At 37.6% G+C, this 18,328-nt stretch overlaps 1 protein-coding gene across 2 annotated transcripts in view; it reads left to right on the top strand.

Annotated features, from left to right (window-relative positions):
• Positions 1-171: 171 nt before the first annotated feature.
• Positions 172-18,328, top strand: part of LOC115212972 (exocyst complex component 7) — a 58,212-nt gene continuing 40,055 nt past the window's right edge. Inside the window, exons 1-8 of one of the 2 annotated variants that reach the window (XM_029781835.2) lie at positions 172-376; positions 2,514-2,679; positions 6,624-6,708; positions 7,868-7,976; positions 10,769-10,886; positions 11,816-11,984; positions 13,819-13,888; positions 16,041-16,099. In XM_029781835.2, the coding sequence (XP_029637695.1) occupies positions 320-376; positions 2,514-2,679; positions 6,624-6,708; positions 7,868-7,976; positions 10,769-10,886; positions 11,816-11,984; positions 13,819-13,888; positions 16,041-16,099 (833 nt within the window). In that variant the 5' untranslated portion in view covers positions 172-319. The remainder of the gene's footprint in view (positions 377-2,513; positions 2,680-6,623; positions 6,709-7,867; positions 7,977-10,768; positions 10,887-11,815; positions 11,985-13,818; positions 13,889-16,040; positions 16,100-18,328) is intronic. The other variant, XM_029781836.2, reaches the window with a different exon arrangement.

Genomic DNA, 18,328 nt, shown 5'->3' with positions numbered 1-18,328 from the left:
TGAAATAGTAAGTCAACATTTACGGCATTCTTTATTTATAATAAATCAATATAGTTATTAATATCAATATGCATAATATATATTTCAGTTGTGTTTTTTTTAATTTTATCATTGATTTGTCAAAACCCAAGAACGACAACCATAAAATGGTATTCCTAAGTGACAATAGAGGCTAAGTAGTAGTGAGAGGAGGTATAGTGAGGAAGGAGGTGTGTGTTTTGCAGAGTGAAGGCGACCATCAGAGTTGGTGTTTGTGTGTGTGAATGTCTTAAGTGTGGTGTCAGGTGTGTGAGGATTTCTGCAGATACCTTTTGTCAAAATGGACATGGATGATATTTCAGTGCTTAAAGCAGACATCGACAGAAAACTGGAGAAGGTGAGTATTTTGTTGACAACTTCTTTCCGTCGTTATCATCACAGCTGATGGTCAGGACATCAAGATGAAGGAAAGATTTCTAAATATTTATTTCGTCTTGAGTGGTAAAATATCAGCATTTCAACTACTCCCTATAATTTCTTTTGCTTTTACTACGTTTAAGTTATCAACAAGTGATTCACTGATAAAGTTCGAAGAAACTGTAAGAATAACAATAATTGTTTCTGGTGTAGATACAACGCCGGAAATTTTGATGGGGGTGGGTATTAAGTCGATTACATTGACTCCCCTGTATTTGACTGGTACTTTATTTTAACAATCCTGAAAAGATGAAAAGCAAAGTTGACTTTGCCGGAATTTGAACTCAGAATGTGAAGAACCGGAATAAATACCGCATGACATTTTATCTGACGCTCTACTGATTCTTGCAAGCCACTATCTGTTTAAAACTATTATACAGAACTTATAAGGGAAAAAAATAAAGAAAACACATCGAATCCCAAACAGTATAAAATAAACGAGTTTGGGTAATGAAATAGTGTATTTACTAATAAACAATGCAAAGAAACACTAAAGTGTTATTTTCTATATTGTTTTTAAATTGATCATAATTATAAAAGGGTATGTATTCACAAAAAAAAATGGTTTTTAAAAGGCATAAAAAGACTTCGAGCCCACTATTCCTGGGAAGGTCATGAAGAGCTTAAAAAAGTAACTTTTATTAATGGAATCAATTGCACTTAGACAAAAATAGATTCTTGATTGTCAGATGCCTAAAGCATCCTTCTTAGATCTAGTTAGCTTTGTTGTAAAGGTAGATGCTCAGGGTGAGTATTTGTTCTATCTGTAATACAAGTATGTTTTACTACAAAAATCTTTTACATCATTAAGGGTTCTCATCAAGAAAAGTTTAATAAGCAACAAATAACTTGGTGGAAACAGGTTAAAAATTACAGCAATTGTAGATCATTAATACCCTTTTGTTTTGCATATAGAAAAAAATGTTTTTATATATGGACTAAGGATATGTACAAAATGCTGGAAATGTGTTGAATATAGTTACCTTTTTCTTTACTTGGATCAAAACCTTTTTACATTCCTGGAGAAGCTTAAAAAACATAAGGAAATGTCTGCAGTTCATCTTCTCCGGATTTGGTCAATGACTATGGTGATCCTAATATTTGACTTCTAAAGACCTGTTGAGTCAAGTGAAACCAAAATCATAGCTGTGGCTAGTGCCCCCTGACTGGCTCCTGTGCAGGTGGCACATAAAAAGAACCATCCAAACGTGGTCGATGTCAGATCTGCCTGACTGGCTCCTGTGCTGGTGACACATAAAAAGCAATATCTGAATGTGATTGATGCCAGGACCTCCTGACTGACTCCTGTGCTGGTGGCATGTAAAAAGTACCTACTACACTCTTGGAGTGGTAGGAGTTAAGAAGGGCATCCAGCTGTAGAAACATTGTCAGATCAGATTGGAGTCTGGTACAGCCGCTGGCTCTCCAGACTTCAGTCAAACCGTCCAACCCATGCCAGCATTGAAAATGGATGTTAAACAATGATGATGAAAGGATAAAAGCTAAGTCAACCTTTGCAGAATTTGAGCTCAGAATATAAAGAGCTAGTAAACATTTTGTCTAGCAGTTCATCACCTCAGATCTGATTGAAATAATCCTTTCTACTATAAGCACAAGGCCTAGAATCTGTGGGGAGGGGGACAGTTGATTACATTGACTCCAGTACTTGACTGGTACTTAATTTATCAACCCTGAAAAGATGAAAGGTAAAGTCGACCTCTGTGAATTTGAACTCAGACGTAGTGGCAGACAAAATATTGCTAAGCATTTCGTCCGCATGCTAACGATTCTGCCTGCTCGCCACCTTTGATCTGATTGAAATAATGGGAACATTACACTAGATGCTTTCAACACTCTACCGTTTCCTGTTATTATTGTAAGCTTTCCTTCCTTAATACTCCCATTGAGCTGACTTATGGTCATAGGTCTGTTCAATATGGACTAACTTTATATTAAACAACAGCAGCAACTCATATTTAATGTAAAAATGTTTTGGTTTTCATTTTTATTACTGTAGAGCAATTGTAAAGTCTCATTTTATTGTCATTTCTTTTCAGGAGATGTACAATCTCTCTGTACTGAAGGAGTCTCTTAATAAAAGCAATACAAATACACAAAACATGTTAGCCATCTTAAACAGTTTTGAAACAAGATTATGCAAGCTAGAAAACACAATTCTCCCAGTATATCAAGAAACAGAAAACTTAAGAAGACGTCAAGAAAGTATCCTTTTTGAAGCTTTCCCCATTACTCTTAACAAAGTGATGTAATAAACTTTCTTCATAGTCTGGAGTAATTAGTGTTTACTGTTCACTTTCCATTGAGTGCAAGTGACTTATATAGTTCTTTTTTTTTTCTAATTGTTAATTTATATTTATTTTTTTTATGCACCCTTTTCAAGCCTAGCCAGGCTCATGGCCTGGTTTCCCAGTTTCTGTGGCATATGTGTTCCCCCCAGCTGGACGGGATGTCAGTCCATCACAGCGTTACTCAAGAAACAGGAAGAAAGAGTGAGAGAAAGTTGGGGCGAAAGAGTACAACAGGGGTCGCCACCACCCACTGCCGGAGCCTCATGGAGCTTTATATTACTGTATGATAATTGTTGTTGGCATCCTTTTTGTTTCGGGAGACAATGGAGTTGCGCATAAAGTAGTCTAGTCCGGCTTTTACATTTCATGTCCTAATACATTTCCTGCTGTGGCTGTGTAGTCCTATCCTGGACAAACACTCCCTCTTGCAGGTGCCGCAAATGTAGTGAAGACTGTTCCTGGCTGGTTGCAATGCCATAGTTTCTTGTCTTTCCATTTCTCCTCTCTCTCTCTGTCACTCCTTTGTATTCCCTCTTTTACAGTACGTCGCCAGTCTCCACGGTTGCCAGCAACTGCCTCCCAACCGCTAATATTGATGTTGCAGGCCTTCATGTCCCTTTTGCATACATCCTTGTAACGTAAGAACGGTCTACCCACAGACCTAGTACCCCTAGCAAGCTCTCCGTAGAGTATGTCCTTGGGGATTCTGCCATCTTTCATATGGCTAACATGCCCAAGCCATCTCATACGTCTTTGTGTGAGGAGTGCATCCATGCTTGGTATTCCTGCTTGCCTGAGGACATCTTTGTTGGGGATATGATTCTGCCATTTGATGCGGAGGATTTTCCGGAGGCAGCGCAGGTGAAAGATGTTTAGGCGTCGCTCTTGGCGTGTGTATAGCGTCCAAGTCTCACTTCCATACAGTAGAGTGCTAAGTACACATGCCTGGTAGATCTTCATTTACGTGGTCTTGGTCAGCTTATTGTTGTCCCAAGCCCGTTTGGAGAGTTGGGCCATCGCAGCAGCTGCCTTGCCAATGCGTATATTGAGCTCAGCGTCAAGGGATAGGTTGTAGGTGACGGTAGAGCCAAGATAGGTAAACTTCTCCACCTCTTGTAATCTGTGGTCTCCAATATGTATGTTTGGGATGTCCGATGTAGCCTGACCCATGATGTTGGTCTTCTTAAGGCTGATAGCTAAGCCAAAGTCGTTACATGCTTGCTCAAAACAGTTAATGAGCCTTTGGAGGGCTTCTTCTGTGTGTGATACCAGAGCGGCATCATCAGCAAATAGCATCTCCTTGATCAGGATGTTTCTGATTTTGGTCTTGGCACGCAGGCGCGAGAGATTGAACAGTTTCCCATCACTTCTACTGTGCAGAAACACTCCATCATCTGATGTCTGAAAGGCATGTGAGAGTAAGAGTGAGAAGATGTCAAACAGTGTAGGAGTGAGGACACAACCTTGCTTTACCCCGTTTTTTATTTGGAAGGCGGCTGATGTTGAACCGTTGTGCTGTATGGTGCCTTGCATGTCATCATGAAAAGACTTGATGATCCTCAGCAGCTTTGGTGGACATCCGATTTTTTGGAGCAGGATGAAGAGGCCTGTTCTGCTTACCGAGTCAAAGGCCTTTGTTAGATCAATGAAGGCCATATATAATGGCATTTTCTGCTCTCTAGACTTCTCCTGAAGTTGGCGTATGGAGAATATCATATCGATAGTTGATCTGCTTCTTCTAAAGCCACACTGCGATTCCGGATAGATTCGAGAAGCAAGTAGTTGTAGCCTGGCCAGGATAATGCGGGCAAAGGTCTTTCCAACAGTGCTTAGAAGAGATATTCCACGGTAATTGTTACAATCACCACAGTCACCTTTGTTTTTGTAAAGCGTAATGATGTTAGCATCCCGCATATCCTGAGGGACTGTACCCTCTTCCCAGCACTGACACAGAAGCTCATGAAGGTGCCGAAGCAGGATGGAGCAGCTGAAAGTAGGTGGAACTATATCATGGAAGCTTTGTATACGACATCAATAGATACTTTCGGCATGAGAGAAAAGCAAAACCCAGATTGGTTCAATGCTGGGCTCTCAGAGCTGGAGCCAGTTATCGAAGCAAAGCGTGCAGCTCTGATGCAATACAAGAACGACTCTTCTACAAAGTCACTCGAAGAACTCAGAAAGGCACGAAATAAAACCCAACTGACAGCCAGATGCTGTGCAAACAGGTATTGGCAGGAAATCTGTCAGAGTATCCAGTCAGCTGCTGACAGGGGCGACACCCGTGGGATGTATGCCGGTTTGAAGAAGGCTCTCAGTCCATCTGCAACCAAGTCAGCCCCTCTGAAATCAACTACTGGAGATCTCATCAGGGATCAAAGCAAGCAAATGGATAGATGGGTGGAGCACTACCAGGGTCTCTACTCACGGGAGACTACAGTGGCTGAGGCTGCAGTCGAGAGTGTCAAGATCTTGCCAGTCATGTGCGAACTTGACAGTCCGCCATCTATAGCAGAGCTCACCAAGGCTGTTGACTCCCTAGCAAGAAACAAGGCTCCGGGAAAAGACGGCATCCCCTCAGAGATCATCAAAGCCGGCAAAAACACCATGATAATTACACGCAAGTATAAATGATTCATTGGATGTTATATATATGTACAAATGGTTACTATCAATTTACATAAAATCCTGAGCATGAAAAAGTTGTGACAGTAGCTAGGCATTAAAGGTATCAGCCAATGTGTGCAGGTAAAGTGACTCAGCTGATAAAAAGAAGAACATTTATTCATCATCTAATGTAAAGATTAGCAGTCAGCAACTTCTTTTTGTAATGGTCAGTTTTGATTAATTCTTTTTTCACGTGTGTAGTGTATTATATATAAAAATATCCTTGTTTTTAATTTTTACTCACTAAATATAGGCGCAGGAGTTGCTTACGAACCACATGGTTCTGGGTTCAGTCCCACTGCGTGGCATCTTGGGCAAGTGTCTTCTACGGAAACTGAAAGAAGCCTGTCATATATATGTATATATATATATGTATGTTTGCGTGTCTGTGTTTGTCCTCCTAGCATTGTTTGACAACTGATGCTGGTGTGTTTATATCCCCGTCACTTAGCAGTTCGGCAAAAGAGATCAATAGAATAAGTACTAGGCTCACAAAGAATAAGTCCCGGGGTTGATTTGCCTGACTAAAGGCAGTGCTCCAGCATGGCCACAATCAAATGCCTGAAACAAGTAAAGAGAGTAAATCTGGAGGAATGTGACAGCAAGTATGTTTCCTTAGTGTGCAGGAGATGGGCATGGGTGCTGCAGCTGGGTATGGATTTGTGGACTACACCTGCAGTTTTATTCGTCTTTACTCATTTAAATTCTGTCGTCAAACCACTTGATACTAAGGGTGGGTCAAAGCATGCCCACCCCCCATCAACAGTTAGACTAGCTGGTCATCAATGCAACATTTAGCTGATCAATCAATATCAATATTCTGTTGTTACTTGCTGTCATGGTTGAGCAACTACTTGAAGCTGAGTGTGATCCATGGACCAGTTATATAGGTGCTACCACTCTACCAGCACAAGATACAAACATGTAATCTCCATGATATGCTATTAGAGATTTTAAGATCTAACATTTGAAAAGCACATAATGGTTTTAGCAGTTTGGAATTAACTTTTTCAGTTGGTATGTATGTAAGATTTGTGTATTGATACTGTTAATTCAAAATTTCTGTAATAACCTGTCTAATTGTACATAATTGAAAGGCATACTGTTGTTAGTGCTTAACTATTATACTGAGCTGACTTCTGTAATGATATGTTTATATTTATGTTTAGTTTCATTCCTTAATGTCACCAGACATTGATAAAACAATGTCAACTCTTGACAATGTACTTGGATATTATCATATAGCTAAAGATCTAGAGTTTGCCATCAAGGAAGGGTGAGTTGTCTTTTATGAAACTTTTTTGTTGAGTTCTTTATATGTTTTACACTAAAATGCATCCATTTATTCCTTAATTAATGTATCTTTTCATAATTATTGTCAATACTCTGTGTGTGTGCACAAGGAGGAAGGACATTATCCCTAGTCCAAAGAATACCCTCCAAATAGCAAAGTGAAAGAGGAGTATGACTAATATTGATGTGGTTAATCTGAAACTTGCAAAAGCAGGTTAATGTATTGTGGGAACCTATGAGTGGAGAGAGAATTTTACTGGATACAAAACATTGGAATGAAATATAGCAGGTAGTGTTTACGATGTGGTTAGATGAAGAGACAGCAAATACTGGGAAGCTTAGAGACAAGCACAGTAGTTCCATTCATGAAGAATAGATGCAACTAGCAAGTTTTCATAAGCACTTTGTTATCAATAGAAGAGGTAGATGAAAAATAGATTATGATGATAAATCAAAAGTTTAAGAATTTATCTTATCAGATCAATGGATATGTTTCAATTGCAGATTTGATTGCCATTAGTGGATGAGTGTAGAGGGCATTATTTGGCTTTATTTGGGTATGGAGAAAACCAAAAAGTATTCAGGAATGAAACACTTGCTCTGAAAAGAAAACCTTGTTTCTTTGATGCAGCTCCATGAAGTTTGCTGGAAATGCTGATGATGTTTTTCTAAAATTAGTGTTGTTAATGAGAAATAGGAGTTTCATACAATTATCTTCCTCCAGATATCATTATCATTAGTGTTTAGGTAATATTAGATATTTTCTGGTTCTTGGATCTTAGAGAAAGTTCTCACAGAGCAAAGAGCATTAGTAGTAAGATGTATGGTTTATAGGATATGTCAGTATGAAATACTGAGTTGACTGCACAAGACATTGAAATGATCTTACTATATTATTGATACTTATTTCATTTACAACAGAGTTGGTAAAAGCAGTCAATTAGTTATATAAATTAACAAAAAAAAAAAAACAAGCATTTAGAATCTTTATTTAGAATCTTTCTTTAACTCCCCTTTTATTTATTTCTTTCATATCTATAACTTCTCTGATATATCATCTCTCTCTTTCTTCTTTGTGTGTGTGTGTATTCCCTCTTCTCTTTCTCCCTCATGGTTATATTGTTTTCTGCCTGCTTTTCTAGACCAATTGCCAGTGGGCTGGAGAAATATCTGGAACATATGGAAAGTGTTCTGAAAGCTGTTCGCTATTTTAAAGATCACAATCCTGGTAGCTTGGAACTGACAGAAGTAGTAAGTAATTATGTAAACTTATTATCCTGTTCAAATGTGAAAAGGCCTTTGCTGCAGTAACTGTCTTGGAAGAAAAATTCTTGTAGGATAATGTGTGTTTGAAAACACACTAAACTGGGCTATAAATGACATCATATGACAATAGGACATGCTCTTGTGTTATTGCACTTCATTAACTACAGACACTGTATCCATCATTCATAGCTTACTAAGAACTGCTGTTCTTATAAGTAAACAGCAAATAATAAATTTCTTGGTTGGCATGTGCAAAGCTTTGTCAAGCTGAGATTAATTTATTAAAAATACACTAAACAGTGAGCTTTATCCTAATCACCACTACTTAGTGTTCCTATAGTTAATTAATCATCAAAATAATTGATTGAACAAAGGAGAGCAGTAACTCCAAATAAGAATTGACTCTGACCAGAATGTGCTCGCCAACCATGCTAGCTATGTTCTACTCAGTCCAGTGTTTTTTGTTGTGTACTGACATATCCCTTTTGATATTCTTCAGTGACTGAAGTTTAGCCATATTTGTACATTCTAATCATAATTTTGATTCACTTTGAATTACTCAGTGATAACAATGAGGTCCATTTGAATTTCAAAAAAAAATTTCATTGTGTCAATCCCTTGCTAATGGAGTCAATAATTCTTTCTACTATAGGCACAAGGCTAAACATTTGGGGAAGATGGGGTGGGGGCTAGTTGATTACATCAACCCCAGTGCCCAACGGGTACTTATTTTATTCACCTTGAAAGGCTGAAAGGCAAAGTCAGCTTCAATGGAATTTGAACTCGCAATGTAGAGATGGATGAAATGCCACTAAGCATTTTACCTGGCATGCTAATGATTCTGTAAGTTTGCTATCCTAATGTGGTCAATAATAAAAACCACAAAATAATATCTAATCACCATTTGATTCAAATCTATCTCTTTACAAGTTCTTTCTGTAATGAAGATCAACTTATTAAAGAATTTATTTACACAATTAAAATAGGATAAAATACTGAATCTTAATTTTGATCATCTTTAATTTATTGAAATTGTAAAAATAATTTGAATAAAAACATTTTAACTCCTGAAAATTAATCTCCCATAATCACTTTTATTCTTATCATATCAAATTAAATGTTCAATTTTATGCTACATTTTACAAATTTTTTTTTAAATAGAGAAAAAAAGTCTTATGTAATGAACCAAAGTAGATACTATTTACATATGTAATTAATTGATCAATTTTACATAGATTTGGTACAAAATAGTCTGGTATTTTAAGAATTTATTTCACAAATTGAATTATGCATTTCTCTCTATGTATGTGTGTAGACGTGCACATACACACACATCAGGAGACAACACCTGGTACTTAAGCCAGAAACTTGAGGCCTGAGTTCAAATTCTATCAAAATCAACTTTGCTTTCCCCCTTCTGGGCCCTATGAAATAAAGTTCTAGTCAAATACTGAGTTCATTTTAATCAGCTCAAAAATGTCTGTCCTTGTGCTAATGTTGTGGCAATGTGCCTATAGAAATCATTATTCTTATGAAAACCATGGAGTATCAGAAACAGACTTGATGCCTGACTGCATTTAGTTCTGTCAGTTTATGATCTAAATTCAAATACTATCTGGATTAACTTGCTTTCCCTGACATTCCCTCCCCCTGTATCAGTAAAGTAAATAGTGACTTTATCATCCCTTACAACATTATCATCCATGTTGGAAATAATCATTATCATTCTCCTTGCTTTTTTGTTAACTACATGACAGTCTAGCTTTAGGGTTTATCATCATCATCATCATCATCATCATCGTTTAGCGTCCGCTTTCCATGCTAGCATGGGTTGGACGGTTCAACTGGGGTCTGGGAAGCCAGAAGGCTGCACCAGGCCCAGTCTGATCTGGCAATGTTTCTGTGGCTGGATGCCCTTCCTAACGCCAACCACTCTGTGAGTGTAGTGGGTGCTTTTTACGTGCCACCGGCACAGGTGCCAGACGAGGCTGGCAAACGACCACGATTGGATGGTGCTTTTTACGTGCCACTGGCACAGAGGCCAGTCGGGGTGGCACTGGCAATGGCCACAATTGGATGGTGCATTTTATGTGCCACCGGCACTGGTATCACAGCTACAATTTCCATTGATGTTGATTGATTTTGAAGCTATAAAATAACTTGAATATTGTGCTAGATGGACTGCTTTTACTTTTATACTTTTATTAACATTGTTACAATCATTTGTGTGGTGCAGTCATCATCAGATAATTTAATGTCCATTTTCTATGCCTGGTGCTGGTGCCACATAAAAAGAAGCATTAATGTTAGTGCCATGTAAAAAAAATCACCCAGTAACTCTGTAAAGTGGTTGGCATTAGGAAGGATATCCAGCTGTAATAATCATGCCAAAATAGACTATGGAACCTGGTGAGGCTCCCGGCCTTTTCCAGCTCTGGTCAAACCACCCAACCCATACCTGCATGAAAAATGGATATTAAATGATGATGATGATGCATAGGTTGGATCATTTAACAGGACCTGGTAAACTGCAGGGCTATGCTGAGCTCCAATGTCAGCTTTGACTTGGTTTCTATCATTTGGATGCCCTTCATAATGCCAACCAACCACTTTATAGTATGTACTGGGTTCTTTTTTTATGCCACTAGCTCTAGTGAAGTTCCTAAGTACCTTGAAAGACAAAAGACAGCAAGAGGAAAGAAGCTTCTGCTACAAAGTGGGGAGGTGACTTTATAATAATAATAAATTTCCTGGATGAATTTTTGTTCTCTTTTCAGGTTCAGTTATTTGAAGATGGTAAAGAAGTGCTTGGTAAAGAATTTGAGTCTCAGTTATCCAGATATGGTAAACCTGTTCCCCCTATTCTCATTCTGGATATGTTGGGAACTGATGAAGGTATGTAGGCTGCTTAAAAATTTGTTTTTATGAACAATCACTTCTAATCTTGAAATTCAGTTTATACTAGACACATGAAAAATGATTTTCAGTATCATTTTTTACATTATGTATATTTACAAACATTGCTTTTTGTCTTCCTTAGCTGTTTGGTTTTATAGGTACTTATTGTACATGTTCCCTGCATTAAATATGTTAGCACTAACTGAACTATTATTTTTTTCATGGAGATGGCATATTATTTTTACTTATGTATTCTCTAAACAATTCTGTTCTCTTGTGCCACCAATGTGCAATCTTGTACACTTACTTAATGATTATTTCATAACTATTTTAGTAAGTGTGGTGAAAACTGTGTTACTGATGAGGTCAGATTGAAAGACATCTAGAGTTGTCTCCCATATTTGATGTATATATTTTACTTGTTTCAGTCATTAGACTGTGGCCATGCTGAGACATCACCTTGAAGAAATTAGAGTGAAATGAAATTTTTTTTTTAAGCTTGGTACTTATTCTATCGGTCTCTTTTGCTGAATCGCTAGATTATGGGGACGTAAACACACCAACATCGGTTGTCAAGTGGTTGTGGGGGACAAACACACACACACATGGCAGGCTTCTTTCAGTTTCCATCTACCACATTCAATCAGAACGCTTTGGTCAACCCGTGGTTGTAGTAGAAGACACTTGAACTCAAAACCATGTGGTTTGGAAGCAAGCTTCTTACCACACAGCCACGCCTGCATCTATGTATATAAAAAACAAAAAGATAAAGATATTAGTCATTAATTAATATTGCTTTGTCCCCAGTAATATATTTCAAGTTAGCTTTTTAGTGCAACATGTAAAAGTCTCTCTGTTAAACTGTTTATTATATACATTATATATTTATTCCATGTTTATGGTTTATTGCTGTTTTCTGTTGACAGAGCTTCAATCAGGCAATGGAGAACCAGATATACTTGAACATCTACCAGAAAAGGTGGCGAAAGAACTTGGCGACATCAGTAGATGGCTAGTAACCAATGGCAATACGACGAATTTCCTTAATGTTTACACATCGTCCAGATCTGACATACTTGTGCGATCATTACATGGGTGAGTATTTCCTTACTTTCTATCATTGTTTTCTTTAGGGAAGTGAGATGTCATTTATCTTTTACTGGTTTCAGTCATTAAACTGTAGGAATAAACATTGTTTGTATGGTGGTGATGCTTGTTTACACATATCACATAATGTCAAGAGAAAGTTACTTTCACACACACACACACACATATATATGTATATGTATACATTCATATGAGGGAGTGCTGAAAGTTCCTGGCTTTGGGTAAAAGAAAAAACAGGAGGATCAGTTAATTATGATTTTATTCAACATATTCCCCTCTCTGATTCATACACTTATTGCAGCAGTCCTTTAGTTTTTCTAAACTCTGTAAAAGAACTTGAAAGGTTGGCCCTCAAACCAAGCCTTTTGTGATATCCTTAAAGCCAGGAACTTTTCGGCACCCCTTCATATATGACAGGCTTCTTTCAGTTTCTGTCTGTGAAATCTATTTATATGGTTATTAGTTACCCTGGGGCTTTAGAAAAGAAAATACTTGCCCAAAGTGCTATGCATTGAGACTGGACCTGAAACCATTAATCATTCTGATCCCCTGCCATCTCTTCCATGACATTCTGTATTTTCAGATGTGTTGTTATCACTTCTGAGATTCCCAGATATTTTTCCTGATCAGAAACTTCTCCAGTTTCATCTCAAACTACTTTGTCTCACCCTCCATATAACATCCATTCACATTATATTCATACTAATGTAGCTGCAGCTCATGCATAGTTTGACCAATACTCTATTTTCTCAAATCATCTGTATTTAATCTGACATAAGTTGACTTTGCATAAAACATGGATGATTAATGTAGAAGAGCTGAAGAGATAGAACTAAAATTGAATATGCAGACATCAATAGGTCTTTCTTTTTTGTTTTTTATTATCATTATAATTTAATCAAAGGCATTAGTCTGGCAGAATTGTTAGCATGCTGGGCAAAATGCTTAGTGGTATTTTGTCTCCCGTTATGTTCTGAGTTCAAATTCCACCGAGGTCGACTATGCCTTTCATCCTTTTGGGGTCAATAAATTAAGTACCAGTTACACACTGGGGTCGACGTAATCGACTTAATACCTTTGTCTGTCCTTGTTTGTCCCCTCTATGTTTAACTCCTTGTGGGCAATAAAGAAATAAGAATCGTTAGCATGCCAGGCGAAATGCTTAGTGGTATTTCGTCTGTCTTTACATTCTGAGTTCAAATTTTGCTGGGGTCGACTTTGCCTTTCATCCTTTTATGGGTCAATAAATTAAGTACCAGTTGCATACTGGGGTCAATCTAATCGACTGCCCCCCCTCCCCCAAAATTTCAGGCCTTGTACCTAAAGTAGAAAAGAATCATTAGCATGCCAGGTGAAATGCTTAGCGGTATTTTGTGTTCAAATTCCTCTAAAGTTGACTTTGCCTTTCTTCCTTTATGTGTCAATGAAAAAAGTACCAGTTAAGCTGATGTAATCTACCATCCCCTTCCTCAAAATTTGAGGCCTTGTGCCTCTAGTAGAAAGGATTATTGTAATTTAATCAGAAAAAGTGAAACTGCTGCTGTTGACCTTTCCTGATTGTTCCGGATAAGTGAGATTGTTGCAGCTGATGTCAAGCTTGCAAGGAGGGAAACCAGAGGTTTAAATGATTGCAACAGAGTGAGCTCTAGTAAAGGCTGTTGATATGCCAACATCTTAGCTTCACAGCTGTCAATGTTGAATATGTTGACAATATAATTAAGTTGGAGTTTTATTCATAATTCACAAAATAATGGATACTTATTTATGCATGTAGCTTTTTAACAATTTCATTGTATGTTTCTTTTTTTGTTTTCTTTTTCAGTCTTAAAGAGCACTTGAAATCGGCTAGTGGTAGTAGCAACTGTGGATACACTCAACATTCCCCTGCTTTAGTAAGTAAACACTGACTAAATTTTTTTAGTCATCATATTTACATTCACTTTTCCATGCCTGCATGAGTTGGATAGTATTGAAGCAGATTTGTTACAACCAGATGCCCTTCCTTTTGCCAATCTTTACCTATTTTTATGCAAGATAGTATTTCCTCATGGCCAGACATATTCTTGTAGGATATGAGAAATAACTGGAACTGCTTGTATGCAAGTGACAACACTTTTATGATTATCACGACAAAGAGACCCAAATCCACACACATACATATATACACAGACATGATAGGCTTTTTTCAGTTTCCATCTTCTAAATCCACCCACGAGGCTTTGGCTTGCCTAGGATACATAGCAGGACTGAATCTGAAGCCATGTGATTGGGAAGCAAACTTCTTACCACACAATCATGCCTGGGCCCGATTATTTTTTTTTTAATTATTATTTAACTAAAATTGTGTGAATTAAAATAACTAATGAGTAGGCATTGATATTATGTTTTCACAATCTTCTCATTTTCTTAACCAGTCAAACTTGGATCTAGTTTTAGGTATAAGAAATGGAAATTTCTAGAGAATTGTTACAATAACTGTATCTTCATGGCTTGAAATATTAGTTAAATTGAGTTGTATTGCAGTGTTTTCTTCTTAATTTTGATAAATATCCAAATACCAAAATTCTTTCTGAGATTTAAAAAAAAAAAAATTATCAGATGTGTCAGCAAAAACATTTATTTAATTTGCTTGTGCCATATTAATAAATAAATTCTATTTAAGTATTATTATAACAAGTAAAACTTGTTTGGTAAAAACGCATTTTTCTAGAATGATTCTGAACCTTTTTTTTTTTACATATGGACCCTTTTGGTTACTATTTTATTCTTGTGGACCCCCATTTTCATTCAGTGTTTAAAAATCTAGTTTTATAGGTACTTCTTTCAAAATTCCCATTTTGTTTTTTACACATTCAATGACCAGAAATATGCTGAACTTAGTTAAGCATTAGAGAAAGAAGCTTAGTTTGTTTCTTGAAAGCAAAATTTTTTTCATGGATCCCTAAAATACTATTGTGGATCTCCAATTTACTACTTTGCTTGTTTGGGCCCCACAAAATCTTATATTGACTCCCAGGAGCCTTATGGTCCCTAGTTGGGAACCATTGTTCTAGAATGTAAAGATACTAACATAGTGAAATCAAACCTTATTTGCCTTTCTAAATTTTTGTATTATAATTTGGCTCGTGTGAAAGCAACTTAAATTTTGTTCTTGTTTATAGAAATAAAAAAAAAAACTACTGCTAATATATGACTGTTCAAGCATACAGTGTATTGGACAAATAGCTGAGAAGTCAACTTTTTTTTGTATGTAGACTTGTTAGATGCTTATCTGTTACCCTATTGACTCAGTTATCAGCCTCGTTGCAATAAAATAGCTACCACTCAGATTTTATTGTTGCAGCTCTAAGAACATCTAATTGTAAAATACGTACTCTATCTAGTTATCAAAATAACAAAACTTTTAGATCTAGCCCCCCCAAAAAAGGACAAAACCTAAATTTAATTAAAATACTTAAACCTGAATTTTTAACATAGGAGCTTTGGTTGTATTTCATGTTATAATCTGAAATAACATAATTAAACATTCAACTGTGAACTGGATTTTAATTTTAATTTTTCAAATTCTTACTTTCATCTTTGGAGATGAAAGACTTGTTAGTATTTACATCAATATTATACTTTGACAACTGTAATTTCTAATCATTATCAAGTTTCATATTTCTGAATATATGTACATGGTTTCAGATGGAATTCAATCTAGGATCTTATATTTCTAAACTAAAAGTAACTATGTGCATGTCCTAGTTTAAATCCCACTCAGTATTATATACTTATCCTGAAACAAGATACTTGATAACAATCATAGTTCAAACCAAGAAATGTGTAGACATAAGAAAAACTCTTTCCTCTCTGAAGATGGGAGTAATAGTCCAAAATATTATAATTTGCTAACAACTTATGTTAGACATATAAGCATGATAGTGTTTAGTTTTTCATTGCATATAAAAACGTGTATATACATTCTTATGTCTGAATTGAAGTTAGATGAGTATTGACTTTCATTTAAAGTTGTTATTTACTGTCTCTCTGTGTCACTTTTAGACTGGAAAAATACGTCCAACAAAAGAAATGACACCATGGAAAGCACTAAAGTTTCCTGGGTAAGTTTTGGTAATTTTATCATCATCATCACCATTTAGTGTCTCCTTTCCATGCTGGCATGGGTGAGACGATTTGACTGAAACTGGTAAGCTGGAGGGGCTGCACCAGGTTCCAATCTGATTTGGTATGGTTTCTATGGTTGGATGCCCTTCCTAATGCCAACCACTCAAAGAGTGAAATGGGTGCTTTTTACATTCCACTGACATGGGTCATCGTCATCATGGCACTCCATTGGTTATGACAACAAGGGTTCCAGTTGATCCGATCAACAGAATAGCCTACTCGTGAAATTAACGTGCAAGTGGCTGAGCACTCCACAGACACGTGTACCCTTAACAGTTCTCGGTGAGATTCAGCATGACACAGAGTGTGACAAGACTGGCCCTTTGAAATACAGTTACAACAGAAACAGGAAGAAAGAGTGAGAAAATGTTGTGGTGAAAGAGTACAGCAGGGTTCACCACCACCCCCTGCTGGAGCCTCGTGGAGCTTTTAGGTGTTTTGCTCAATAAACCCACACAATGCCCAGTCTGGGAATCAAAACCATGATCCTACAATCATAAGTCCGCTGCTCTAACCACTGGGCCATTGTGCCTCCACTGACATGGGTACCAATTACATGACACCAGCATTGCAAAGAAGAAAAGAGAATGATGAGTCTTATAAACCATTGAGTGACTCCTAAATAGTGCCCTTGGGAAGTGTATTTCAGCGAAGTTGGCCTTTCATTCAAGTTCATCTGATGGGACTATTTGACATTGGTAGTGCAAGCTAACAAAATTTTGCAGTGTTCTTTGTTCTTCAATTTGTTTCATCTTTAATTGTTTTGATATGGAGCAAGGGATTGTACCCATGGCCTTAGCAGCTCCCTCTCCTCCAACACCAATGAAATCAAGGTAGTTTATATTTCAGCTGCAGAGAAACCATGAAGAGGGAAGGAAGTCCAGAAAGACAACATTCTGGAAAGAAAGAACTGGATATTGTGAGTGATACAAGATCAGGGAGTGTGGGGACACAATATGGTTGACAAAAAGAAGATAGACTAGTGATTCAAAAGTGTTTGAGTAGAGATGGTATGAGAGTCGGCCATCTCTCATGACTAGAGGCCATTGCAGTAGTAGTGCAGAGGGGGTAAAAGAAGCAAAGCAAAGAGAGGAGACAGCACAATTGTGGGTCAGAAGTTGTAGTGTGAGTGACTTCATGTCACTCAGTTGTTTTACTTTTATTTTTTGCTTCCTTATGCAGTCTGAGATAAATGTCTAAGCAGTGGCAGCAGCACTGTCCCAAATGTGAGAGCAGTACTCTGTTGTGGGTCTCATTTGAGCTATGTTATGGGTTGCTATTAGGAGTGAAAGCATTTTCTAAAGATTGTGGTTTCAGTTGCTGGACTGGATGAAATGTTGTGTTCTTGAGCAAAACACTTCATTTCATGCTGTCCTCTCAGCTGGTAAAAATGAGTAATCTGTTGACAGACTGGCATCCTGTTCAGGGAGGAATATATAACAATAATAATAAACATTGTGTACAGTGCTCAGGTGCACTACAACTCATCTAAAGTGCATATATAATCAGGTGTAGTTTCGACGGATTTCGGAAAGCATGAGGGCCTTAAAGGATGCAGTGTCATGGCAGTCAACAACTGACTCAGGCAGTTTGTTCCATGCTTCAGCAACTCTGAGCATGAAGAAATGTTTCCGAAAGTCATGGGAGCTGTGTTGTTTTCTGACTTTGTAGGCATGTCCACGTGTGTTAGACACATGGAGATCAAAAAGGTGTTCAGTGTTGTTATTGGTGAGGTGGTTGACAACTTTGTGGGCGTTTACCAAGTCCGTCGCCAGATGCCGGAGCTTCAGTGAATCCATGCCCAGGGAAACAAGGCGCTCAGAATATGGTAGGTGTCTGATGGAGGGTATGCGTTTGGTTGCACGTCTCTGAACAGATTCCAGGAGGTCAATGTTCTGAGCAAGATAGGGGTTCCAAACTGATGGTGCGAATTCCAAGTGCGGTTGTACCATAGCTGTATACAGTTTTAAATAGATGGCTGGAGAGCGGCTAACAAAAGTCTTGCTGAGTGATGCCAAGACACCCTCGGCCTTCTTGACAATTTTAGAGATATGCTTTGTCCAACGCAAATCACTGCTGACAGTGATGCCTAGGTCACGCTCGCAAGAGGATTTCTTGATATCAGTGTTGTGGAGGGAGTATGTGGACGCAGGGTTTTTTCTCCC

The sequence above is a fragment of the Octopus sinensis genome, linkage group LG6 (assembly GCF_006345805.1).
Source record: "Octopus sinensis linkage group LG6, ASM634580v1, whole genome shotgun sequence".
Taxonomy (NCBI): domain Eukaryota; kingdom Metazoa; phylum Mollusca; class Cephalopoda; order Octopoda; family Octopodidae; genus Octopus; species Octopus sinensis.
Note: the sequence above shows the minus strand (reverse complement) of the source record. Positions and strands in the feature narration are given on the sequence as shown.